Here is a 27,641-nt window from a genome sequence, read left to right as displayed (position 1 = left end):
ATGTTTACATTACAATTAAATATGGCACCCTGTTTGTGAAAATATAAACATCCTTTTTGAGTAATGTTTATTTAGATCCTAATAGTTTGCTGCACTGCATCATAGTGACAGCGTGATATTTCCCCCCTCTGAATATTAGCAACAACTGTCATTATGAGTCAACGTATTCCACTGCAAGCCACAAGCGCATCAATAAACAAGTTATAAATGTAGATCTTTAAGCAGGGAAGTGAGTGTAGAGAGCATCCGGAAAGTATTCAGTGCTTCACTTTTTCCACATTTTGTTATATGCCTTATTACAAAATGGTATTGAACAAAGGCTGTGAATACTTATTTACATGTGATTTATTATTTTGTAGTTTTTTTTATTTGTAATAAATTTGCACAAAAACTACATAAAAAAATCCAACTTGTCATATTGTGTGTAGAATTTTGAGAACGAATGTATTCCATTTTGTTAAAGTTAAAGTTAGTAATTTTTGTGCAAATGTATTACAAATAAAAAACTACAAAATAATAAATCACATTTAAATAAGTATTCACAGCCTTTGCTCAGTACTTTGTTGATGCACCGTTGGCAGCAATTACAGCCTCAAGCTTGGCACACCTATTTTTGGGCAGGTTTACCCATTCCTCTTTGGAGCGCCTCTCAAGCTCAGTCAGGTTGGATGGGACACATTGGTTTTCATTTAGGAAGTCTCTGTACATTGCTGTGTTAATCTTTTCCTCTATCCTGACTAGTCTCCCAGTTCCTGTCGCTAAAAAACATCCCCACAGCATGATGCTGCCACGACCATGCTTCACTGTAAGGATGGTATTGGTGCTTGGTTTCCTTCAAACATGATGCCTGGCATTCACGCCAAAGAGTTCAATCTTTGTCTCATCAAACCAGAGAATTTTGTTCCTCGTAATCAAAATATTTCAGGTGCATGTTGGTAAAGTTTTTACAAAGAAAAGGCTGTCGTCCGGCCACTGCAGGCCTGATTGGTGTAGAGATGGTTGTCCTGGAAGGTTCTCCTCCCTCCACAAAGGAATGCTGTAGTTCTGACTAGTCTAAGATGAATGCAGCAATGTACAGAGACATCCTGGATGAAAACCAACACTTCCCATCCAACCTGATGGAGCTTGAGAGGTGCTGCAAAGAGGAATGCGCGAAATTGCGCAAACACTGTGAATACCTACGTACATGTGATTTTTTTTAGATTAAATATATTTGCAAATTAAAAAAACCTTCACATCATTTGTCATTTTGGGGTATTGTCTGTAAAATTTTGAGGACAAAAATGATATAATTCTATTTTGGTATAATGCCGTAACATAACCAAATGTGGAAAAAGTGAAGCGCTGCGAATACATTCCGGATGCAATGTAATTATTTGCCGCATTTGGATAGAAATTGTCTTAAAAATAAGACAAAAGAAAGTCAAATGTGTCAAACTAAAAGGTTATGCACTAACAGTCAGCATTTTGGGGTCCACCGAGGTCATTAAATCATACACTGTACATCCATGCACACAAAGGACTTTGATAAGTTTGGTGCTTCGAAAGTTGTTGAAATTCATAGCACAATTTTATTCCGGAATAATAAAGGGTTAAAATCCTCTTTAAGAAGTCTTTTCAAACACCTTTTTTAAAAGTTATTGCATCCTGTTGCATGTACCAATTGTAGCCTTGTGACTGATTATCCTTGAGGCAAAGAATTTGACTTGGAAGAGAAGATCTTCATCCCAATGTGAGAATTGAGGTTGAGCTTCAATTGTGCTGCTGGATGAAAAACCACTGAATTTAAGATTTTGACAATTGATTGATTGATTCTCAGCTGAGTTTTATTGAAACGGGACAAACGCAGAAGTTATAAATACATGTAACACCAGAGAACAAACTGCTATGGCTCTTAAGGTAAGCCAAACCAAATTCTAGTTGGGCAATTTCAGAGCAAACAGGAAATTATGGTATCAATTAAAAAAAAAAGCACAATTTGATGACCTCTAAAAAAGCTAAGCATACACTTACAAAATGTTTGTTTCCTCCTCCTGTGTAGATTCTTTTCTCCACCGTTGCAAAAAAAAAAAAAAAAGGAATCTGAAGCTCTAACGGTAAGCATTTATGTACAAGCAAGTCCCCAAGTAACTATGGTGCTTCAAATACATCAGTTATGTATGCAGCTCTGATAATCACAGCAAACAACCCGCAACACTGCATTTTCTGGGATATTCTAACTAACTCAAACTTGATGTTCCTACAGAATTGTCTCGTGTAGTGGAGGGTAAAAAGTCTGCTGTGTCGTGCCGCGTACATGCCTGATGTACTTTAGCCACGAAAACCACAAATAAAGGGAGTACAAGAAAGGGAGGGAAAGGACACGGACACAAAATGTCCTGCAAGGCAATGTCATTTTTTAAAATGTCCTTTCAAGACTATTGACCATGAATGTCCACTTGGGTAATGTTCACTGTTGGTTTTAAGGTAATCAGGGAGAGAGAGTATCAATAAATGGGTTTCCGGTTTTTTGTTAAGAGGTGTTCCAATGTCACTGTAAATGACTCACCACAAGTTAACCTTCACATTTGCACGAGTAATCATCTTAAGCCAATTCAGGGGTCTTTTTTTTTTTTTTTAAGCTAAGGACATACAGAATTGTAATGAGGGATGAATAAAAAGCAATTCAACAAATATGGCCAATGTATTTTTTGATGTTGTGTCATCATATAGCCAAAATTTTGTGATGCCTTTACTTCCACTGTTGCCCATAAGTATCCTGTGAAAACTCCATGGTGTCATTACTGTAACCATAGTTACCGGAATAGTCGGCCCCTTGCTGCAGCGGCTGCTGGGCGATGGGCTGGGACCCCCAGTTCTGCTGGTTGTTGGTCTGGCGGCGCTTGGAGTCTGGCTGGTTGAACACATCTGCCTTCCTCTTGCCTCCGACATTCCCCCCACGATTCCCCCGGGCCCCACGAGGCCCGCGGCCCCTCTGTGGCTGGAACGGGGTTCCCCGACCTCCGCGGCTACCCCTTGGTGCTCCCAGGGGCGGCCCTCTTTGGGAATAACCTCCCCTGCCTCGGGTCGGTGGCGCCCCACGGGCCCTAGATTGAGGCAGCCCACCCCTGTTAGGACGGCTGCCACGCCCTCTGCTACTGTATACGTCATCGTAGCTGTAGTAAGGGTCTTCATAGCCACCACGGTAGTCATAGCCATAGTAGTCATCATAATAGTCTTCATAGCCATAGTAATCTGCTGGATAGGAAAACCCACCCCGACCACCCCGCCCTCTACCACGCCCTGGTGGTGGCATGCGTGGAGGTGGGTAGTAATAGTAGTCGTCATACCTGCAATGAAAACCGATATTAGCTAGTTATTGCAGAAGGCGACAGTCTGTTTGCTTCTCATGCTCACCCTGAATTCCTGGTCTGCCTAGCCGCTTGGCGCTCTTTCCTCTTCTTATCTGGAGGCTTTGCCAGAACAATCTCGATTTCTTCCCCTCCAAGCTGCTTTCCATTCATCTCATCCATAGCCTGGCTCCAATAAGAATCTGGTAAGCCCATTTCAAAACATGCAGGGTATAACATTCAAAAGTATGCTCGACTCACCTTTACCGCAGCATCCCTGTCTTCGAAATGGACAAAGGCGTAATCTTTTAGTTTTTTTACTCGCTCCAGCTTTCCAAACTGGGAGAATGTCTTTTCAAGGAGCTCTTCTGTTACTGCTGTGGCCAGTTTCCTTACAAAGAGCACTTTTACCTGCACAGGGAATCATACACAATCCTGTCATCACACTTTTAAAATTTGTGATCGATACCACTGCTAAAATACATCCACAGCAAAATCTACTTGAAAGTCAAGAGACGTGATGAGTAGGATGAGTAATACATGAACAGATAGCTGCTCATTATCAGGCATGTGAGCACCCTTTGGAAAAAAAAAAAAAGAAAAAAAAAAGAGGAAAATTGACAATCTGCGCGAAGTGCTGCCATGCCCCCCCAAAAAATTTTGAAAATCAAGACTACCTTTCCTGCAATTGGTTGCATTTCAACACTATATTTAGACTTATTGTCATCTACTAACCCAGCGTTTCTCAAAGTGTGGGGGCGCCCCAATGGTGGGGAATAGAGACATGATAGGTGGGGCGCGAGGAACGGGAGGAAATTTCACTTTACTTTTTAAAAAAATTATATTCTTAGATTTTTTTTTTACTATGCTTTCATTTTCTATACACACTGTAAATCACTTTGTGATTCTGTCTGTGGAATCCGCTATATAAATAAATGTAAATTACTTATTTTTCCTGTAGACTTTTAATTTCTAGGTAGGAGCGCAAGTTTGACAGACATAGCAACAGTAACTAATGGGGGCGGGGCTAAGCGGAAGCTCTGTGAATGGCGAGTCACTGTGCGAGGATTTGCTGTTTTGCAAATACATAAAAAATAGAGCCACTGCTGATGAGCTGTTCGAGATAATGGACAGTTTCCTCAAAGAACACAACCTTAAATGGGAAAACTGTGTGGGCTTTTGCTCTGATGGCGCACAGACCATGGCAGGGTAAAGAAACGGGCTGCAGGCTCTAATAAAGAGGGTTGCGCCAAATGCGCATTGGACACACTGTGTGTCATTCACCGGGAAGCACTCGCGTCAAGCCAGCTCAGCCCTCAATGAGGTTTTAACAGTGGCAGTGTCAAGCCTGCAACCCCGATTTGAAAAGCTGTGCAGTGCAAAACAGGCTCATTGCAGCCACTAATGCTGGAGTACTGTAAAACTCATGTTCACTTGCAGGGGCGCCGAAAAGGGGGGGTAAAGGAGACGGATTCTAGGGGCCCATGATGGAGGGGGGCCCAGAGAGGCCCCTAATGATGATGAAATTATAATACAGAAAAAATAATGACACTAAGTTATTAACTAACATATAATCACACATGTTTTATTTTCCATGTCCTGGTAACAATACCTTTATTTGTTTTGGAAGCATCAACACCTGCAGGGCCCTCCCTCCCCCCCCTCTATTTAGGTAAAATGGTTCAGTCCGACTGGATCAGCTGCAGGTAGAGCACCGACGATTTGTCACAGACAGACAGCGCCACAGCGGGCAAAGCGGAGGAGACAGCAGTATGCCTCAAAAATCAGGCAGCCAAAAAAGAAAGGAAAATAAAATAAGAGAGGAGAAGGAGTTGAAGGGTCGACAATATGTCACCCAATATTTCCCAAAAAAAGGTGGGTTTGTTAGTTGTGGTGGAAAGTTATGCATATTAACTTTGTCCCTGTCTGTGGTAATAAGCTAGCTCACTTTTCTCACCATGTTAGCTCAAGAAAACTGTGGATTTTTACATTTTACTGCTATATTAGTTAAATAATCAATCCAGTCAAACATTTATCAAGCTGTTCTTATTCAATAATAGTTGATTTCCCCTCTGTCAAAATGATGCCTCATTCTGAACAGAGTCAAGTGCACCAGCAGCAGCAGCAGCTGTCTGTCAGCCCCCAAGTCCCCCTGCCCCTGAATCAGCCCCAGTGCCCCCACATGAGGAAGGAGGTGAGCAGCTGTGTGTGTTGAAATAATAATAATAATAATACATTTTACTACAGTCTCAAGAATCAGTGGTGCAGCAAATAAATGACTCAAAATTAATTCCATTGTATTCAGAATACCATTAAAATGCATAATTGTATGTAAAATAGCATCAAAAAATGTTGCAGCTGTGTTGGGGGCCCTGTAAAGATTCTTTTCATGGGGCCCAAAATCCCTAGCGGCGCCCCTGTTCACTTGCTCTGTCTTGCCAAAATGCATAGCTCCTCCTTTTTTTTTGCAAAGATTGCAAAGTGGCACTTTTATTTTATCTATTATTATGCATCAAGTTATTTGATTTATTATTGAACTTGAAGCAAGTTATAACACTTTTATTTTATTTATTATTGAACTTGATGCAAGTTATAACAATTTTTTAGATTTATTATTGAACTTGATGCAAGTTATAACACTTTTGATTTATTATTGAACTTGATGGAAGTTATAATACTTTTGTTTTATTTATTATTGAACTTGATGCAAGTTATTTGATTTATTATTGAACTTGATGCAAGTTATTTGATTTATTATTGAACTTGATGCAAGTTATTTGATTTATTATTGAACTTGATGCAAGTTATACCACAGCTGCACAGTTATTTTATTTATTATTGAACTTGATGTTATTTTATGTTATTGAGTTTGAATGTATACAACTTGATGTTACTTGATGTTCAATACATTTGAAAATGTTAAGCTTTGCATTAGCGTTCTGTTGGGGCGATGGGGGCAGGTGGGGCTTGAAAACTCCCCCTTGTCCAAAGTGGGGGATGACAAAAAAAGTTTGAGAACCACTGTACTAACCTCTTTTGGCTGTCTTTTTGACACTTATATGTACCACATATTTTTTGTTAGTTTTTGTAAGTAGTAGGGGTGTAACGGTACACAAAAATTTCAGTTTGGTACGTACCTTGGTTTAGAGGTCACGGTTCGGTTCATTTTTGGTACAGTAAGAAAACAACAAAATATACATTTTTGGGTTATTTATTCACCAAATTTGCAAAATCTTCCACCTAAAATATTTTTCTTAGTGGAATATTTGATGTGAAGTAATCGGAACCTTGGATAGGTCAATAATTCATAATAACATTGATTTTTATTCAATATTATGTTTTGAGCAATGACAGTTTGAAAGAAAAAAAAAACAGCTTTGTTTTATTAGTCAACATTAAAACTTTTTATAAATTACATTTAACCTTTAAGCTTTTTTATTTCACTTTTGTTATGTTTTTGTTTATTTTAATACTATTTTTAGAATGTGCCGTGGGCCTTTAAAACATTAGCTGTGGGCCGCAAATGGCCTCCGGGGCACACTTTTGACACCCCTGCTATAGATAATAAAAAATAAAATCTGATAAATCTATGGGTAAAAAGCAGAGCCTGGCGACGCATGCATTATCATAACTCTCTCACTCTCTCTGTCTCTGCCCCTCCCTCACGAATGCTGCTGCGCGCACAATTCGTTTTGTTTTTAACCCCTTCTTAACCCCTGAACGTACATTGCTAGCAGCTAACGGGCTACGATAGACTGACCATACGTCCTCTTTTCACCGGACCTCTTTTGCGGAGCTGTCAGGGCGGAGTTTGTTAAATGCCTCAAATGTCCGGCATTTTGAGTAAACTATGCACTGCCGTGTGTAGTGCCTCGTTGTGCATTGTTTACACAACGTGTGTTACGCTACTTAATATGTCCGTGTGGAAACTCGTTCGGTACACCTCCGAACCGAACCGGAACCCCCGTACCGAAACGGTTCTATACAAATACACGTACCGTTACACCCCTAGTAAGTAGACAATTTACTAACATTATTATAATTTAAAATGTTATGTAGAATTCTATAACATGCATGCAAAGAACTCAGACAATGTTTCCCATTTGGCAACTCTATCCTGTAGCCACATCCCCTTGGGTAATATTGTTGTGACCTCTGTCACGTCAAAAATATACCTTCTTGCTGGCTACTAATACACGCTCCAGAACTACAACTGGTTCGGAACTAACCGTGTTTGGATTGTAATCATCCAAATAAGGTGGTGTATGGTGTGACAAATTTACTCGCAAATGCGCTTAAAATAGTGTGACTTAAAAAAAACAAAAAAAACTGTCGCACATGTGCAAAAAGGGAGTTCCCTTTCATCGCACTTTGCCCCTAAAACAAATCCATCCAAATTTGATAAAACTAGAGTAAAATTTTCGCCCATCTGTACAGCATGTTTGAAATAAATTTTACCCATAACCAAATGGACAAGTGATTGATCACTCGCGCTGAGAGCTGTGTGTATCCCTCCCACTCCCACCCCTCCTGCGCCATGCACAGAGGGGAGCGGGGCTGCGCCTCCTAGTTCACACACTCAGTGTTCCAACACGGATGATACTACATCTTAGTTGAAGGAACTGGTCAGTAAAAGACAATTTTTTCATGACCACTTGACACAAACTGCACTGTGTGTTAGTAACTACAAGGGTCGGAGGGAATATTGTACAACAAATCAATGATGGAAGTGACACACTTTCCATTTAAATAATACTACGTTTGTTGACAAGGACATAAAGCCATGTCCTGCAATTTGGTGCGGCCTTTAGGCAAGAGGAACAGCGAGTACCTGTGGCGGAGGTGAGCGTTAAACAAATTGTGTTTGCATGCTATTGTTTTTTATATTTTTGTAGGTTTACATAATTTACTCACGGAACTTTTGTTATTGTTAGAGAGTGACAGTCGGACGGGTTGTTGCGATAAGAAGCCACGGATGTATAGATACCCAAGCACCCACTACTCCCATCTAGCTAATATAGAGTGGCGGTACAGGTGTTACATGTATAACATTTGTTTAGCTTTTTTAAAGAAATGCACGCATCATTGGCAATTGATTTAATCATGACATCATATACATAACGACTCCATATTGGCCACGCTCCTAGCCACTCCCCCACCGCCATATCTATATTGACAATTTGGGGAAAAGCTTCATGCAAATTTTGTAAGGCTCAACAAAAGACAAAACTGGCACATTCAACTTAATGCTAATAGACTACTTCCTGACTACGGCAACACAGAGGACAAACTAAAATGAATGCGTATTTGCAAATTACACTCAGAAGTGCAAGAAAACAAAATATAACAACTGGACAACAGTTATTATAAGCCCAGTTTTCAATGTAAAAAAAAAAAAGATTTATAATCAAACAAATTAACATTAATTTCCACATGAAAAAAACACAAAAATACCCAAAGTTAGGACCCTTGGTTTCCAGATTTCCAAATACTGTAAATTGGTACCAGGGCGGCAAGGCTTAGATGGTCGGGCGGCCGGCCAGAAACATGAGGGTTCCTGGTTCGAATCAAGCTTCTGCCATCCTAGTCACAACCTTTGTTTCATTGGGCAAGACACATCACCCACCTTGCTCCCAGTTAGGGTTGGGTATCGAGTATCGATTGGAACCGGGACTAACTTTCCGATTCTCCCGGTATCGTTCAAAAGTTTAAATTTCGATTCCTATGTTCGATACCCAGTCCGGCGACCGGAAAAAAAAAGAAAAAAAAAAAGTCCGCCGAACCGGAAGAAGAAGCCGCTGAGCACCAACGAAGAAGCGCCCACCGCCGGAAGTGTTAGCATAGCCGAGCGAGTCAGTCAAGCTCAAGCATGGATAGCGGGCGTCGGCGGTCGAAAGTGTGGCTTTACTTTACAAAAAAAAAGAAATAACCGCGAAATAACAGAGCTCCATGTCCATCAAGAAACGAGTGGAGAGAGAGCTGCAGATGTACCAGGACGTTCCACCGATACTTATGTCTGACGACCCTGCTGCATGGTGGTGGTCCGGTGGAACCAACAAAAGACTTATCCTTTGCTGTCAGATCTAGCTTTCTCCTATTTATGCGTTCAAGCTACTTCCACACCCAGCGAACGTGTATTTTCCACAGCAGGAGACACTATCTGTCCAGAACGCTCACGCATCCTGCCTGAGAAGGCGGATATGGTCATTTTCCTAAACAAGAACTGTCTCTGATTTTATACTGTACCTGCTGCTAATCTGGACTGGGTTTTGCAAGTTGTTTCTTATTGTTTATTTGCTTTTCTGCACCAGGTTAGCCCATCAGTGGGAGCACGGTAACATTTTTAAGTACCTGCAGCATCATACACTTGTGTGTGTAAATGTGTTTTCATGAGGTTTTCAAAAATAAAGCTCTCTTGAGGAAATTGTACCCCTGGGAAAATGTATTCATAATTTATAATATTTATATTCAAGTTCATAGATTTGATATTTATATTCTAGTTGAAAACAGCCCTGTGAGGAATTTATAGTAAAGTTCATAAAAATGTTAATAGAATTAAAATTGATGGAGAATGTCAGACTATTTCATTCAGAAAGACTGTAAGTTAGCTAGCTCATTTAAAATATCCTAAACTTTTTTTTGACCCTGCCTCTTAAAAGAATCGGAACCGAGGATAGCCAGGAACCGGAATCGGAATCGGAATCGTTCAAATTCAAACGATACCCAACCCTACTCCCAGTGCCACCCACACTGGTTTGAATGTAGCTTAAATGTAGATAATGGGTTTCTCAATGTAAAGTCAATAGAGAAAAAGCAATATATAAATAAAATTAAATTCACTGTATCAGTTCAAATGTGAAAGGGACCCAACGCTATCCTCAAGGGTACAGAAAACTTAAAATTATTATTTGCAGATGACGCTCCTACATTTTAAGGAATGTGAGCACCCTTTGAGGAAAAAAAGGGGAAAACTGACCAAAAAAAATGGAAGAGTTCAGCCCTGAAATAAAATTTTAAAAATCAAGACTACATTTCCTGCAATTGGGTTCATTTCTACACTATAATTTACATTTAGATTTATTATCATCTACCAACCTCTTTTGGTTGTCTTTCACACTTACATGTCCAATGTAATGTACCACATAATTGTTTTTAGTAGATAACAGACTAAAATTATTATAATTGAAAATGTAATATAAAATTCTATGACATGCATGCAAAGAACCCAGAAAATGTTTCCCATTTGACTTCTATCCAATAGCCCTTCTGGTAATATAATTGCGGTGTTATGACCTCTGTTTATACCCGTCACGTTAAAAATATACCTTCTTCCTTGCTACTAATAAATGCTCTAGAACTAAAACTGATTCGGAACTAACAGAGTTCATATTGTAATCGTCCAAATATGATTAACAGCAAAGTAGAAAGCCGTCGACGTTGTGGCTTGGAGAGCTAACGCAAGCGACAACAAGTAAGCCAGCGAGATGATGCTAACGAGCGAGCTTGTTTCCGCACCCCTGATCGCCTCCCTGTTCTGCAATTCACCCCGGTGTTTAGGCAAGAACAACGGGTACCTGCGGCTGAGGCATGCGTTAAATATTTGTTTGATCATATTTTTTTTTATATTGTAGTGGTTTTACATAATTCACCTATGGAACTTTTGTTATTGTTAGAGAGTTTCAGTCGGACAGGTTTTCATGGGACGCATTTCCTGTGTTGTTGATATTTTGATGCGGAAATGAATGTTTAAAAACGCTGATTTCGGCTTTTTCGCGGACATTTGACATGCCTGATATTTATATATAAATATATCACACTTACCTTTGCCATAATCTCCGGGTCTGGCTCAGCAACAGGGTCGGCCCACTCCACAGTTACTGGATTCCCCCACACTTTGACCTTTCCACTCATGAGCCGACGACGGGCCTGTGCGGCCGACTTGTGGTCCTCATACTCCAGGAAGCAGAAGCCCCTGTTTTTCTTCTTATCATCTGGCTGGTGGTACAGAATCACTTCTTGAAGACCCTCTGGAAGGTAAATCAGAAAATGTTCAGTCTCAGTAGTCCAGTACAAAATACATAATATTTTCTAATTATTTGTTAGACTTTGTTTTGCACACAAATCGTCCTATGGGATATTGAAACTGACCTGTAACTTTGCCGAAGTCTTCCAATATACTTTCTCTAGTTTTATTCTTTGGGATAGATCCAACAAACAGGCGATTGTTTGCAACAGATATACACACTCCCAAGTATTTCCCAGGGCGAATTTCACAGTTATCACACTAGAGGATAAACAAAGACAGTCAACAAATGAGCAACCTTCACAAGCAGGAATTGTGATCAACTATTATTATCTTCTTAAAACTATACCTGCAATATGGACAATGTGTAAATATCCGTATTTATCTAGGCCAGCCACAATGGCACTAGCGCTATGCTAAAAGATTATATAAGTGTCCCCATACTTCTTCAGCAGGTTGCCATTTTTTTTTTTTACAATGCAGTAATGTTGATGTAAAGTGTATTTCGCCAAATATGCAACAGGAGTACTTACAAGCTTCACAGCCTTTTGCGCATCATCCTTATTGCAGAATGTAATAAAGGCGTAACCTCTGTTTTGACCAGAAAGCGGGTCCATCATTAACCTGAGGTCCCAGATAGGGCCGGCAGACTCAAAGAGTGGCACCAACTCATCTTCATACAAGTCTCTTGGGATTTTTCCAACAAACACCTGAAAAAGGCATGACACAATGGTGTCAGTATAAGTATAACACTAACTGTGCTGGATTAAAAAATATATACAATGAATGCAAGAGTGTTTTGTTATTTTAATGTTTTACAGTAGTAAACTTTGATTTACAATAGACTGATAATCAAGGTGTAATTAAAAATGGTTAACATGAGTGACCAGTTCTGGTCCCACACCCAAGTAAGATGGGATGGGCTCCAGCTTACCTGTGATCTCAATAAGGATAAGCAGTTTTAGAAAACAAATGAACAACAATTAAAAAGGTTTACTTTAAAAAAATGCCTCTTAAAACTTGGAAAATCCATCTGGAATTTTTAATAAGCCTGCCAAGCGTTGCTAAGCTCTGGATTGGCATTTTCTCTCTCAGGCACATTCTGACTGCTGAGGGAAAAATGAATGAGCTTTTTACCTTTCAAAAGAGTCCAAATTATTCAATGGGAGCTTTGAAGGTAGGCATTTTTGTCCCCAAACAATCTTGTAATGCTAAGAGGTAAAGCTTTTAGAGTGGAACTACAAAATTTGCGTAGTTTTTACAGTACTTTTTCTGAGGGGACCCTTTCAGGTTCCTTAAGTTTAGTGTGTAGATGTTGGTAAATTAGTATATATTTACCTCTGTCCCAATCCCTGGTTGAATTCCTTTGAAAACCTCCTCAGGCGGGGGGCCTCCATATTTCCTCTGCCCTGTGGTGACGTCCAAAGTGTATCCCGTCAGGTCCAAAAGAGCCTATTAATGAACACACAAACGGAATGAATGTCATGACTTAGAAGTAAACTTTTACAACACAATTCTGAACTCTTCCATACCTTTATCTTTGCTTCATCTGGCCCTTTGGTGGACTCTTGTACTTTGCTACCTTGCTTCTCTCTTTGTCGGTAAGTCTTCATTACTCCACAGAGGAAAGCACTCTTGTTCTGAATGAAAAGGGAGATTCAAATTGAAACAAATAACTGAAAACCCACAGTGGCTCTATTTGTGTTGTTACCTGTACGTGCGACAGGTCACTCTCTCTGAACTGCTGCAGCACAGCAAGTGCACCCTCCTCACTGAACTCACGCAGAGCATCAATAGCCCTCTCATCCAATTCAGCATATACCACCAGGCCTACATGACCACAGATAAGGTTACTTTCCAACATTTCAGGAACATTTTGTATATTCCACATGGGCTGCTCACCTGTTTGAAAGATGTTGTCCAGACTTTCTGCAACTTTCTGTGGAAGCCCAGCGTCAATGAGTATCTGGTAGCTTTCCGAGAGCGTCCCGGTAACATCCATGGGTTCTTCTTCCTCCTTTATTAGGGCAGAACTACCGTTCACCTCAGCGGCAGCCATTCTCCTGATTTAAAATAATTGTAATACACTTATACGATGGAGCTTTCATCTGATGTTTTGTTTCTCCACTCACAATTCTGCTGTGATGAAGGAAATTATATACACTTACACAATTTAACAAAAAATAAGATTCAATACAAAAGCTTCTGTTAAAAAAATTATGCAAAGGACCAAAATGGACACGGTCAGATGTTTTAGTCATTTTATGACAAAATGGAATCAGACTCTGATATTTTGCTACTATTTTGCGCCTTTTTGGTAGACGGTAATGACTAAATAAAAGACAGCTTTCATAATCAACTAACAACATTTTTACCAAACAAAGCACTCAATCATAATTCATATAGTACATCTCTTTATAATGGTAGCTCAGTTTCTCCACGCCCCACTTTCTAGGGAAGACGTTTCGTCTTTGTATACCATTTCAGTTACGGTGCGGCCAAAAAATAAACATGTCCGTTTATCTGTGTGTTTTCGGTAGAGATGTGCCGATCGGCATCGGACAATTTTTATAAAACGTTTGTGACTGGCCATGGCAGATTTATTTCACAAGACTGATCCCATCTGACTGACACAATTTGCAGTACACACAATGTAAGAGGAGGACGGATTGATACATAAATAGGTGGTTTCGATACCAGAGATAGTATCAGTATATAATTGATACAGGTGTAATTAGATATATACTTCTATCTTCCAAATAATTTTGTTGCAGCTTTTGTTAAAAACAAGTTTCCTCTATTTTGAAGCTATTATCATATCTGATTGATAACACCAAAAGACTTACAAAGTTTGCTAGTAAATAGATATGATCAAAATACTATACATCTCAAAGAGATTCACGAGCCATTTTAAGCAAACATGAGCAAGCTAGTCGCGTAATCCGTGACGTAGGGGTGGGAACCACAGATCCCTTCCCCACCTACAACAATGCTAATCTTTAGGGCTGTGAATCGTTGGGCACCACACAATTCGATTCGATTCTTGGGGGTAACCATTCGATTCAGAATCGATTTATGATTCAAAACGATTCTTGATTCAAAATCAATACTTTTTAACAACGTTGTGTGCCATTCTATGATTAACTGCATTTCTCCATAAAATAGACAAACAGCTCTGATAAATTTATATTTTACTTAAAAGAAAACTTGTTTTGTTCAAAAAAATTCTACCCAAACATTTGATAAAGTCAAACACAAATTAGGCATCAAGATAAGTATCACACATTTCTCTTTTATAAAGTAAATATGGGCATCTACAAAAACAATATGATTTTCCTGAGTGGCTGGACAGACCAGATTAAAAAAAAATAAAAAAAATAAAGTATATCTTTGATTTTTTTGAATAGATTAATATTGTTACAAATAACAATCAAGATTCATTCGAAATTGTGTTTTTTTCCGCCACCCCTACTAATCATGCAGGCTTTGTGAGAGCCAACCCAAATTATGATCCAGAACCTTATACTTTTTACCTTATACTTATACCTGAATTTTTGTGTGAAACACTATAGCAATGCTAAGTGCTAAACAAGAAATAGAAACTAAGAACATAATAAAATTATGGCCTACTGTACAAGGTCTGCTCTCACTGAGATGACTGATTGGATGTTCATATTTTCCCATTCAGATGAATAATTATTCATAATCCACACGAACAGTCTAAAGGAAAAGTTTCTGCCTGCAGACACCGTCTACGGTTGTTGTGTCTTTGTCTCCATCTCCGGATATAAATTGAATGTCACAGATGAAAAACGTTTTGATACATGGCCAAATCCTCCTATTATCCAGATGAAAGGCATGATTTATAATCTAGAATACCTTTGACGAGCCAAGACCCGATGCAGCAGCAGGACACCGGCTGGCTCACAGTACAGTACGATAAGCTCTCTGTTATCAATGCGCCTCTAAAAAAAATAGCTTGTCTGTGTTAACGCTATATTGCAAGTATTAGGTTAATAATCAGGTAACGATATGTAAATAAAGTATTGTTGGCGGGTTTTGGATGGTTATTTAGAGGGCTTTGAGGGCGGAATAGAGAGTTCCCATTAACTCAATTATTAGCAGACTTTTTGTTTATGTCGTAGACTGCAATAAAAAAAAGAAAAACATGTGTACGTGTCTTACATGAGGATAGTGAATGATACATCACATCTCAAATATTTGCGTATTTCCAGTATAACTGATGTGTTCATATGGTGAGAGCGCAGAAGCATTCCCATTGTGACGTCATCCGACCCCGAATCTACGGAAATTACCGAAGCGGTAGAAAATGGATGGATTAGGAGCAGAATATTCAAAATGGCGATCAGAAATTGTAGCATTTTGTGATGTTTTAGACAGTATTTTCACATACTTTGCGGATCGGAAATACAATTGGATATAGTTTAATGGATACAATAAAACACAATTTAGCATATAAAGTCAACTTTTTTTCCCTTTCTACTGGTACTTTAATGTTTACAAACTCAAGGAATAATTCCTTAGACACAGAAGGCCTTTGAGGGCAAAGACTACAGGATATAAATAAGAGAGTAAGTTTTGCTTTTGTTTAGTTACTGTGTACTATTGACTTTGCTTATACAGTAAGTAATAAAAGAGAATAAGGAACCAGTTAAAAATGTTTTGTTAAAATTGTTACACTGTCAACAGCACACACCATCAATAAATGGAACAAATTACAGTTAATAAATGTAATCAGTATCAATATTGGCTGATCTCACTCATGGATAATCAGGAACGGCAACATAAAACCCTGATCGGAACATTACTACTTTTCGGCATGTAACTCTTTAGAATTGTAACATTTTATACTTATTCGCTACAAAATGTGCTTTGTTTGAATATTTCTGGGTGTCTGGAACAAAATAATTTGATAAGCATTAAAGGCCTACTGAAATGAATTTTTTTTTATTCAAACGGGGATAGCAGATCCATTCTGTGTGTCATACTTGATCATTTCGCGATATTGCCATATTTTTGCTGAAGGGATTTAGTATAGAACGACGACGATAAAGTTCGCAGCTTTTGGTCTCTGATAAAAAAAAGCCTTGCCCCTACCGGAAGTAGCGTGACGTCACAGGAGAAAGGGCTGCTCACATTTTCCTATTTTCAATGCAGCGAGAGAGATTCAGACCGAGAAAGCGACGATTACCCCATTAATTTGAGCGAGGATGAAAGATTCGTGGATGAGGAACGTGAGAGTGAAGGACTAGCGTGCAGTGCAGGACGTATCATTTTTCGCTCTGACCGTAATTTAGGTACAAGGGTTCATTGGATTCCACACTCTCTCCTTTTTCTATTGTGGATCACGGATTTGTATTTTAAACCACCTCGGATACTATATCCTCTTGAAAATGAGAGTCGAGAACGCGAAATGGACATTCACAGTGACTTTTATCTCCATGACAATACATCGGTGAAGCTCTTTAGCTACGGAGCTAACGTGATAGCATCGGGCTTAAATGCAGATAGAAACAAAATAAATAAACCCCTGACTGGAAGGATAGACAGAAAATCAACAATACTATTAAACCATGGACATGTAAATACACGGTTAATGCTTTCCAGGCTGGCAAAGCTTAACAATGCTGTTGCTAATGACGCCATTGAAGCTAACTTAGCAACGGGACCTCCCAGAGCTATGCCAAAAACATTAGCTATCCACCTACGCCAGCCAGCCCTCCTCTGCTCATCGACACCCGTGCTCACCTGCGTTCCAGCGATCGACGGAGCGACGAAAGACTTCACCCGATCATAGATGCGGTCGGCGGCCCGGAGACGGAGGAAGTCAAGGTGAAGTCGGCGGCTAGCGCGTCTGCTATCCATCTCAAAGTCCTCCTGGTTGTGTTGCTGTAGTCCACCGCTAATACACCGATCCCACCTACAACTTTCTTCTTTGCAGTCTTCATTGTTCATTAAACAAATTGCAAAAGATTCACCAACACAGATGTCCAGAATACTGTGGAATTTTGAGATGAAAACAGAGCTTTTTGTATTGGATTAAATGGGGCCGAATACTTCAGTTTCAACGATTGACGTCACGCGCATACGTCATCATACATAGATGTTTTCAACCGGAAGTTTAGCGGGAAATTTAAAATTGCACTTTATAAGTTAACCCGGCCGTATTGGCATGTGTTGCAATGTTAAGATTTCATCATTGATATATAAACTATCAGACTGCGTGGTCGGTAGTAGTGGGTTTCAGTAGGCCTTTAAGTCTTCAGGGGGGAAGAAATACAGTTTTCGTACGATTTGGCTGACTAGGGTTGCCTGATATAGATGATATTAGGGATGTCCCGATCCAGGTTTTTGCACTTCCGATCCGATACCGATGTTGTTTTTGCACTTCAGATCTGATACCGATACTGGCCTTATCCGAGCATGTATTAAAGTTTAAAGTTATTTAGCCTACATAGTTGTCAGATTCATGTTGAAAAGGGTTTTAGTACTCTTGATAACAACTAGCCAGCTGAATTAGGTGAGTTTGAATAATACACAATGGAGATGTTGACTTGCGGAGTTTCAAACACTCTTCATTTTCTAGCAGGGGACTTTTCAAATGATGCTACATATTAGCAGTAATGCTACTTTTTATAGCAACGTTTTTGCCCCACACTTGACAAATTACGGTTGTATGTTCGACATATTCCCACTTGAAGCCAAACCACCGCCAGACGATGGACCCCCTGCTGTTTTTCTTGGGAATTAATTAATTCTTCCTTCATTATTACCGCTTACACGGCTACGCTAGCATCACAGCTAAAGTTAGCCATGTTGCTACCTCTCTGCTGGGAGAGAGCGTATACGTATGTGACGTATGACGTGACAGTATGTGACGTGTGTAAGAAGGTGCGCTTGCTGTCTGTGAGAAGCAGACACAAGAAGGAGTGGGAAGAGCCTGTCGTGTTATGCCAGCAGCTAAAAGCAACTGCGTGAGAACGTATACTCGAATATCCCGATATAGTCATTTTCTATATCGCACAGAGACAGCTGACATTTTTACCGGTAACTTTTAATTCACATGGCCGTCTTAACGGTTAGGACACAGACCTGTGGATGTGTTGAAGGTGTGCTGGAAAATGCGGAACGGAAATTAGGGAGCAGCAGAAAAGTGGAATGTATTATTTAAATCTGTGCGTTTGGAAAACACGGACCGGAATTTAAAAAAAAACTGGATCTGGATCGGCATTTTCCCATGCTTTGCCGATACGCATTTTTTGGCAAATATCGGCGGCCGATCCGATCCAAATATCGGATCGGGACATCCCTAGATGATATACGATATAAATTTGGCGGACGATAAGAGTTGTTGATGACCCATTCTAGCTGTGTCTTGTTTTAAAGGTTTCGATTATTTATATGCAAAATATTATATTGTGAGACTAATTTTTATCATAAGGGGCTACAGTTTATTACCGTAATATAGATTTTAGGCCATACCACCAAACCCTATGTCTGACCTTTTGGAACAAAAATCTAAGCACGGCAACCACTGTATTTAAAATTGTTAACACAATACCCTTTTGTTCCACAGGAACTTTCTCAAACAAAGCATTTTCAGACTAAATGAGTTGGGGGGGGGGGGGGGGGGAGGGGGCAGTACTTTCCAAATACCAAAACCTTTGGCCGCAGTTTGCAGTGCTAAATGCGTCGGACTGGAATGGACTACTTTGTGCATTTTATTCTACCGGTGATGTTTGAATAGCCTACAGCTGGTTGTGCTAAGAATGGAAGACTCACAGGAAAAAGCCTCCCGACAATGTGGGTGAAAAGTCAAAGGTTTAAGCTCTGTAGTGGTTTCAGGACATGCAAAACTGAAAGAGGCAACTCGTAAGCTTGGTAACCCCAATCTCTTTCTGGAGATTGTTAAATGTTGTATTTTTTCCAACATACAACTCTAATTTCTATGTATAGTAAATTGAGGAATACCTAAACTAGGGTTCAAGAGCTAAATTTGGCCCGCCTAGTCGTTTCTTTTGGCCTGCCAAAGGGTGCCTCTAATTTCATACATATTCATATTGACCATGGTGGCATGTGTGCAAGGCTAACTGGTTGCTATCCATTTAATGGAGCGGCTGTATGCTTAAAATTGCTATGTTTGGCAAGCCGCCCATTGGCACATTTTCAATTTAGACATTGGAGGCAAGAGTTTTGGGCGCCCCTAGTGTATTGCATGCAATATGTATGGTAAGTATGCCAAGGGTGTCACTCTAGTTGGTGTAACCATCACTAACACTTTTACCTGGACTCCTTAAATCACAAGTCTTGCCAAGAAGACTGCCAAGCGACTGTATATACTAAGCTGGTCTAGAGATCTTCTCCCCTCCAAGGCCAGAGTTTAAATCCAAAATTCCTACATAAATCCTCTTGTGAAATATTCCTCACCAATCTGTAGTGGAGCAGGTATTGTTGCACTCTGCCTTCTCAGCAGACTTAAGAAAACCTTATCTCTTGTAGATTGAACACTCAATCAAACCTTGCATCTACCCATTGATGCTGAGACGGGATGTAGCAACTCTGCATCTTCTAAAAACATGCTTCAAGCCATCCTTGGAGCTTGGTGCTAACGACATTACTCTCAAGTACCCGGACAACAAGATTGTTCACTACACAACATCCATACTGGATAAATCTACATCAATCTTCATACATACGAGTGTGCCATTTGTGGAACTCACTTCCAGCTTACACACCTCCCCCCCACTGTGACACCACATATGGATGGATCCATTCAAGAAAAATGTCAATAAGTATTTAGTTGATAAATTATCTATGGATGTTCTCATTCATCCAGGTCATTGTATTCTCAGGGCATTCAATCGATTGCAACTGGACTGTTTGGTTTGTTTTGCATATGGACTATCATTGTTGGTGATGTTTGTGCATTTTGTGTAATGTTACAGTGGCCAAAAATATTAAAAATGTGTTAAATAAAACCTCTGCCTTGCTTTTAATGAACTCTTAGGCCTACTACACTACTGTTTCTTAACGTTGGTTATTATGGTGGCCTTTGGAGAGTCAAGTGTTTATTGCGGTGGTACTTGGTGAAAAAAGTTTGAGAACCACTGCTCCAAGTAGGGCTGGGCGATATATCGAGTTTGTAAGATATATCGATATATTTTTAAAGATATGAATTAAGAAAATATCGTAATATCGATACAATAACGCTGCTTATTTGTTGCGTTCCTTGTTCTCCCCCCGCTTCCCCTCCATGGGCTACTAAACCCCATCCCCTTCCTCCTTCCAAGACGCGCTTGCAGTATAAGAACATCCATGATTGGTTCGTTGTTGACTATGATGAGTCACGATTGGTTAGGGACAGGCCAATCAGAGGAAAGATAGGGCGGTCATGAACCAGGAAGGGAAATCACAAAGTGCCTGCCTGCAAATGTATTTTTTTTTATCTGAGTTTGATACATTTTGTATTATTTGCACAGTTATGTTATTTACTTTACATAGAAAAATATATTTCTATTTTATTTATGTTATGTAATTCTGTACTATTTAAACCATGGGTGTCAAACTCTGGCCAGCCGTGTAATTTCACTTGGCCCTTGAGGTGATATCAAATTAACACTAGAGCTGGCCCGCCGATTATATACAGCGGCGGTGCATGTCACTATAAAGTTATATAAGCATTGCTTGTTCAATATTCAATGCAAAACTTGTTTGGGCCCCTATTAAAAGGTTAATTTGTTCAACCTTGGCCCACAGCTTTGTTCAGTTTTAAATTTTGTCCCACTCTCTATTTGAGTTTGACACCCTTGACTTAAACAGTTTCTTTTCTGTGCTGTTAACACCCATCATGACTAACTGAGTTAATAAAAGTGCAACTGACTGTTTACATAACAGTTGTCATTCACTTCTATTTGACTGAATACCGCTCAAAAATGAATATCTTTATATGTATACTTTCACCGAAAAATATATCGAATATAGAGTTTAAGTAAAAAATATATCGATATACTTTTTCGTCCATATCGCCCAAGCCCTAGCTCCAAGCATTGTAAAAAAAATACAAAATAAAAGTACGTACAAACAAAACTATTTTTCTGCAGCGCTAGTTTGCTTTACCCACAGTACTAAAAAATAAAAAGTTCCTTAACAAATGGTGAATAAGAGGTTTATTACAACCCTCTTATGCGGACAAAAGGGGTCGTCCTCGCCGAGCCGTAATGTTGCGTCGAGTGATCCCTAAGCTAATAGCACTGCTAACAAATATGTGTTTTTCGCATTATGCAAAGTTCTCGTCCAAGAATCTAAAATGCGTTACTTTTTCTAACATGCAAGTATTTTGGTATCGTAATGTAACATCATTCGCTTACTATATAGCAGCCTCGCCGCCCCGCCCCCTCGCAAACCTTCGCTAAACTACGGCGGTGAATAATGCTTCATTGTTATTATATCCGGGTACTTTTGTTTAACACAACATGCGTAAAATATGTGAAATAATGTTTAGTGTTTTAGGCACTGAAAAACATCCACTTGTGAGCAGAACGAGCCGGTGGTGTGCTTGCTAGGTAGCTTGCAGCAGAGGTGTATGAAGGCCGCGCTGTGCAGAAAGATAGCAAAAAAAAAAACCCACAAGAGCCGTACAAACTGCAAAACGGGTAGTTAGCAACACTTACCGGTTTGGTTCCGACAACCGAGACTAGCGTGTTTGGATTTGTAAGACAACAACTGTGCCCGGCAAAGGGAGAAAAACGTTTAAAAAATGTTTTGTGTCAAAACCACGAGACAAATTTCCAGACGGCTCGTCTCGTCGACGGTGAACGTGAACAACGGGCAAACACCGCGAGAACTGGACGAAAAAGGGGGCGGGCTTCTATTTTTTTCATTGGCTTCTCATTCAAGAAATCTGACGTTGCACACTTTAAAATGTATGATTATCCGGCATCCATCCATCCATTTTGTACCGCTTGTCCCTTTCGGGGTGGCAGGGGGTGCTGGAGCCTATATCACAATTAAATGCATTTTTAGGACAAAATACTCAAACAGTAACAATTATTGCAAGTGAAATATTAATCACTTTATTGGTCGTTGCATTCAAAATTGTCTGCGATAACAGACTTGGTCTAATAAGTCAGCATCTGATTATCAGTTATGGTACAATAATATGGTGGTTTAGTCATCATGTTTAAGCTTCCTAATTTTGCCCTTATGACGGTCAATCTCCTTTTGTAGGCGCTCAATCTCCTTTTTGTGGTGCTCAATCTCCTCTGTATGGTGCTTCCTCAGTGCTTCCATCTGCTCCTTCTCCTTTTGCCTGCAAGTGGAAAGCATTTTTTGGGGGTAATGTTGCGATTATGGAAAAAAACTAAAAAGACATGAGAAAGTTATTCCATGTGATGGGTGTCACCTGAAGTACCGCTCCTCCTCTGCAACTCCTCGTTTTCCAAAGGCTCCCCCTGCTTCCCTCACGGCGCCTCCTGCCCCGCCACCTTTTCCTGCTCCCCTGCCTAGTTCACCAAGCTGTAATAACAGACCATATTCAAAAACATTAGTCATATATGTCTTTGGAACAATTCACCCGTATTCAACACATACTCTTCACACATGTTTAGAGTTTAATATGTAATAATTTCAACATTAACCTAAAAATATAACATATACTTTACAACACTAGCTGTAAAATTGAAATTTTTTTAATGCTTAAATCAGGGGAATCCAACATACGGCCTGGGGGTAATGTTTAGCCAGCAGCTCATCTTTTTATTGCCACTTAATAGTAACGCTGTACTGCGATAAACATATACTAGTGACTACACTAAAGTAAGCTATGTACAGTCGCGATCAAAAGTTTACATACACGTGTAAAGAACATAATGTCATGGCTGTCTTGAGTTTCCAATACTTTCTACAACTCTTATTTTTTTGTGACAGAGTGATTGGAGCACATACTTGTTGGTCACAAAAAACATTCAGGAAGTTTGGGTCTTTTATGAATTTATTATGGGTCTACTGAAAATGTGACCAAATCTGCTGGGTCAAAGGTATACATACAGCAATGTTAATATTTGGTTACATGTCCCTTGGCAAGTTTCACTACAATAAGGCGCATTTGGTAGCCATCCACAAGCTTCTGGTTGAATTTTTGACCACTCCTCTTGACAAAATTGGTGCAGTTCAGCTAAATTTGTTGGTTTTCTGACATGGACTTGTTTCTTCAACATTGTCCACACATTTAAGTCAGGACTTTGGGAAGGCCATTCTAAAACCTTAATTCTAGCCTGATTTAGCCATTCCTTTACCACTTTTGACGTGTGTCTGGGGTCATTGTCCTGTTGGAACACCCAACTGCGCCCAAGGCCCAACCTCCGGGCTGATGATTTTAGGTTGTCCTGAGGAATTTGGAGGTAATCCTCCCTTTTCATTCTCACCAGTTCCATTGGCAGCAAAACAAGCTCAGAGCATAATACTACCACCACCATGCTTGACAGTAGCCATGGTGTTCCTGGGATTAAAGGCCTCACCTTTTCTCCTCCAAACATATTGCTGGGTATTGTGGCCAAACAGCTACATTTTTGTTTCATCTGACCACAGAACTTTCCTCCAGAAGGACTTATCTTTGTCCAGGTGATGTCAGATGAGAGAAACATTCTTCAGGACAACCTAAAATCATCAGCGGTTGGGTCCTGGGCACAGTTGGGTGTTCCAACAGGACAATGACCCCCAAAAAACATCAAAAGTGGTAAAGGAGGGGCTAAATGAGGCTAGATTTGAGGTTTTAGAATGGCCTTCCCAAAGTCCTGACTTAAACGTGTGGACAATGCTGAATAAACAAGTCAGTTTCAGAAAACCAACACATTTAGCTGAACTGCACACATTTTGTCAAGAGGAGTGGTCAAAATGTCAACCAAAAGCTTGCCAGAAGCTTGTGGATGGCTACCAAAAGCGCCTTATTGCAGTGAAACTTGCCAAGGGACATGTAACCAAATATTAACATTGCTGTATGTATACTTTTGAACCATCAGATTTGGTCACATTTTCAGTAGACCCATAATACATTCATAAAAGAACCAAACTTCATGAATGTTTTTTGTGACCAACAAGTATGTGCTCCAATCACTCTATCACAAAAAAATTAGAGCGCACCGGATTTTAAAGCGCACTGCCGATGAATGGCCTCTTTTTGATATTTTTTCATATATTAGGCGCACCGGATTATAAGGCGCATTAAAGGAGTCATATTATTATCATTTTTTTCTAAATTGAAAACACTTCCTTGTAGTCTACATAACATGTAATGGTGGTTCTTTGGTCAAAATGTTACATAGATTATGTTTTATAGATCATCTTCAAGGCGCTTTCTGACAGTCGCTTCAGGATGCGCTGTTTTGTGGGCGGTCTTATTTACGTGGCTCACCTTCGGCAGCGTCTTCTCCCCGTCATCTTTGTTGTAGCGGTGTAGCGTGCAAGGACGGGAGTGGAAGAAGTGTCAAAAGATGGAGCTAACTGTTTTAATGACATTCAGACTTCACTTAAATCAATAACGGAGCAGCATCTCCTCATCCGGAAACAACCACACCGTAAATGTGTCCCATGAAAAACCGTCCGACCGGAACTCTAATAACTAAAGTTCCTTGGGTGAATAATGTGAACTCACTACGCCGGTATGTTTTAGCGCTTTCATGGCGAGTTTACTGACAGATATAACTAAGAACTTTACACTACTTTATATTAGAAATGGCAACAGCGGAGGATGAATGTCACATAACAAGAAGATAGAGAAAAAGAACAAGCTTAAAAACTACGGCGTCGGCGCGGACGCGCACAATTTTTCAGGATTTATGCAGATCCCAAATACAGATCAGCAGGTACCAGAAGGTAAGAAAAGTTGCTTTTGCGTAATATTGCGAAACAAAAGCCCAGATAATATGTCTTACCTTATACACACACCATAATAATACTCATATGTTTAATGCGCCGACAATTCTTCAAGCGGTGCGGCTTCATAGCTTACCAAAGTCGTACTAAAACATTTTGATAGATTTTTGAGCGCCGTGTGTAATATTCTATCTTTTCAATGGAACATTTAACATGTTGGTGTCATTTACTTAAGACCCATCGTAGTGCAGGCTACACTTATCTCTTATGTTTGACTGCCATCTACTGGTCACACTTATCATTACACCATGTACCAAATATAATAGCTTTGAGGTTTAAGGTTAAGCTCAACCAAACTTATTCCCTATAAGGCGCACTGTCGAGTTTTGAGAAAAAAAAGGATTTTAAGTGCGCCTTTTAGTCCGGAAAATACGGTATGTAATATTCAGGCTGATATTGGATCAGATTTTTATTGGTTGTGACTAGAGATGTCGATAAATGCTTTAAAATGTAATATTGGAAATTATCGGTATCGGTTTCAAAAAGTAAAATTTATGACTTTTTAAAACGCCGCTGTACGGAGTGGTACACGGACGTAGGGAGAAGTGCAGAGCGCCAATAAACCTTAAAGGCACTGCCTTTGCGTGCCGGCCCAATCACATAATATCTACGGCTTTTCACACACACAAGTGAATGCATGCATACTTGGTCAACAGCCATACAGGTCACACTGAGGGTGGCCATATAAACAACTTTAACACTGTTACAAATATGCGCCACACTGTGAACCCACACCAAACAAGAATGACAAACACATTTCGGGAGAACATCCACACCGTAACACAACAGAACAAATACCCAGAACCCCTTGCAGCACTAACTCTTCCGGGACGCTACAATATACACCCCCCGCTACCCCAATACCCGACCCCCCAAACCCCGCCCACCTCAACCAAGGGAGAGCATGTCCCAATTTCCAAGCTGCTGTTTTGAGGCATGTTAAAAAAAAGAAATGCACTTTGTGACTTCAATAATAAATATGGCAGTGCCATGTTGGCATTTTTTTCCAAACCTTGAGTTGATTTATTTTGGAAAAACCTTGTTACATTGTTTAATGCATTCAGCGGAGCATCACAACAAAATTAGGCATAATAATGTGTTAATTGCACGACTGTATATATCGGTATCGGTTGATATCGGAATCGGTAATTAAGAGTTGGACAATATCGGAATATCGGCAAAAAAGCCATTATCGGACATCTCTAGTATTGACCATTAGTCAAGGATGCAAAATCAGTACCGTATCGGAAGTGAAAAAGTTGTATCAAGACAACCCTAGTAGATACATCAAATAGTAGCGATATTAAAAAACACAAACAGAAGCGAGTTGATTTGTATTTCTAAAAACAATAGTTTTGCTGTTATTTTTTGCTCACTTTTTGTTTTTCCCACAAAATCAAACACAACCGCATGTTAAATTATGAAAATTAGATGATGGCGCCGTCACACCCCACGCCACAGATAGATTGCAGTCCTATTGTAAACACTGTTCAGACAGCCAAATATCTCACAATGGCCTCCGCATTCATCAATTATACAGTCTGCTCTGCAGCCATCGGGGAAAACCGTTTGGGCACACCTGCTTGAAGTAAACAAACTGCCACACCTTTAGAAGATATACCTTTAGTGAAGCATTCTTGTCATTTCCTTGCAGAAAATCCCCCTTTGAGAGCTGCTTGTGTTCCCGTGCCCACGTCACTCAATGATGTTTACAAAACGTGTGAATCATTCTTGAATCGTGTAGTATTTGTCGGCACGTTGCCAGAACAAGACTGACAGAATCCGCAAGACTAAAAAGAGCTGAAGGGGGCGCGAAGTCCAAACCTTGTAGAACGAAAAACGAGGTCACTCACTCCAATTGTGAGACAAAGTCCTAAGGTTGGCGTAAACATCAGCACGATAATGTCAACATGAGGGGTGTCATTACGTCAGCGTTTACCTGTTCAGATGCCATTCTCATCTGAGAGGCGATACATCCCCTCAGATTGGTTCTCAAAAGGAGCCGAGACATAATCCGACAGTTATCGGCTGTTGTTGCCACGCCAGCGCGAGTTAAAGTACCCCTTTAACCCTCCTCTCTGCCAAACATGCGGAAATGTGTATATGGACGTGACGTTGCCAGATGGGGAATGACACATTATCGTATCTTGATGGAGAGTGTTTTCTTTAAAAATGACTGTACACACACTATGTGACATGGCTTAGAATCTGCAGCTACAGTACCACATTGCCACAGACCAGGTATAGTATGCGTTGTAAAGCCATTTAACGTGGTCACATTTAAAATAAACTGTAGGGGGAAAAAACTGATTTTGTATCACAGTGCCCTCAAGCGGCTG

General features: G+C 40.0%; 2 protein-coding genes across 3 annotated transcripts in view; both read right to left on the bottom strand.

The window, feature by feature from the left end:
- Positions 1–22,208, bottom strand: part of LOC133636239 (heterogeneous nuclear ribonucleoprotein R-like) — a 29,144-nt gene extending 6,936 nt beyond the window's left edge. The window contains exons 1-11 of one of the 2 annotated variants that reach the window (XM_062030041.1): positions 22,044–22,208; positions 13,255–13,415; positions 13,064–13,182; positions 12,885–12,992; positions 12,691–12,804; positions 11,886–12,062; positions 11,478–11,613; positions 11,151–11,356; positions 3,591–3,740; positions 3,397–3,515; positions 2,800–3,329 (exon numbers count right to left, since the gene is read on the bottom strand). In XM_062030041.1, the coding sequence (XP_061886025.1) occupies positions 2,800–3,329; positions 3,397–3,515; positions 3,591–3,740; positions 11,151–11,356; positions 11,478–11,613; positions 11,886–12,062; positions 12,691–12,804; positions 12,885–12,992; positions 13,064–13,182; positions 13,255–13,411 (1,816 nt within the window). In that variant the 5' untranslated portion in view covers positions 13,412–13,415; positions 22,044–22,208. Of the gene's footprint in view, positions 1–1,808; positions 3,330–3,396; positions 3,516–3,590; positions 3,741–11,150; positions 11,357–11,477; positions 11,614–11,885; positions 12,063–12,690; positions 12,805–12,884; positions 12,993–13,063; positions 13,183–13,254; positions 13,416–22,043 lie in introns of those variants that run through there. The other variant, XM_062030040.1, reaches the window with a different exon arrangement.
- Positions 22,209–22,419: 211 nt separating this feature from the next.
- atp5if1a (ATP synthase inhibitory factor subunit 1a) lies at positions 22,420–27,406 on the bottom strand. The gene is made up of 3 exons (XM_062028930.1): positions 27,242–27,406; positions 22,775–22,887; positions 22,420–22,681 (listed from the first exon to the last, which is right to left on the bottom strand). The coding sequence occupies exons 1-3, from the start codon at positions 27,311–27,313 to the stop codon at positions 22,540–22,542; spliced, it is 327 nt and encodes a 108-aa protein (XP_061884914.1). The 5' UTR covers positions 27,314–27,406; the 3' UTR covers positions 22,420–22,539.
- Positions 27,407–27,641: the final 235 nt, after the last annotated feature.

The sequence above is a fragment of the Entelurus aequoreus genome, linkage group LG20, assembly GCF_033978785.1.
Source record: "Entelurus aequoreus isolate RoL-2023_Sb linkage group LG20, RoL_Eaeq_v1.1, whole genome shotgun sequence".
NCBI classification, from domain to species: Eukaryota; Metazoa; Chordata; class Actinopteri; order Syngnathiformes; family Syngnathidae; genus Entelurus; species Entelurus aequoreus.
The sequence above is the reverse complement of the archived record's forward strand: the minus strand, read 5'-3'. Positions and strand labels throughout refer to the sequence as shown.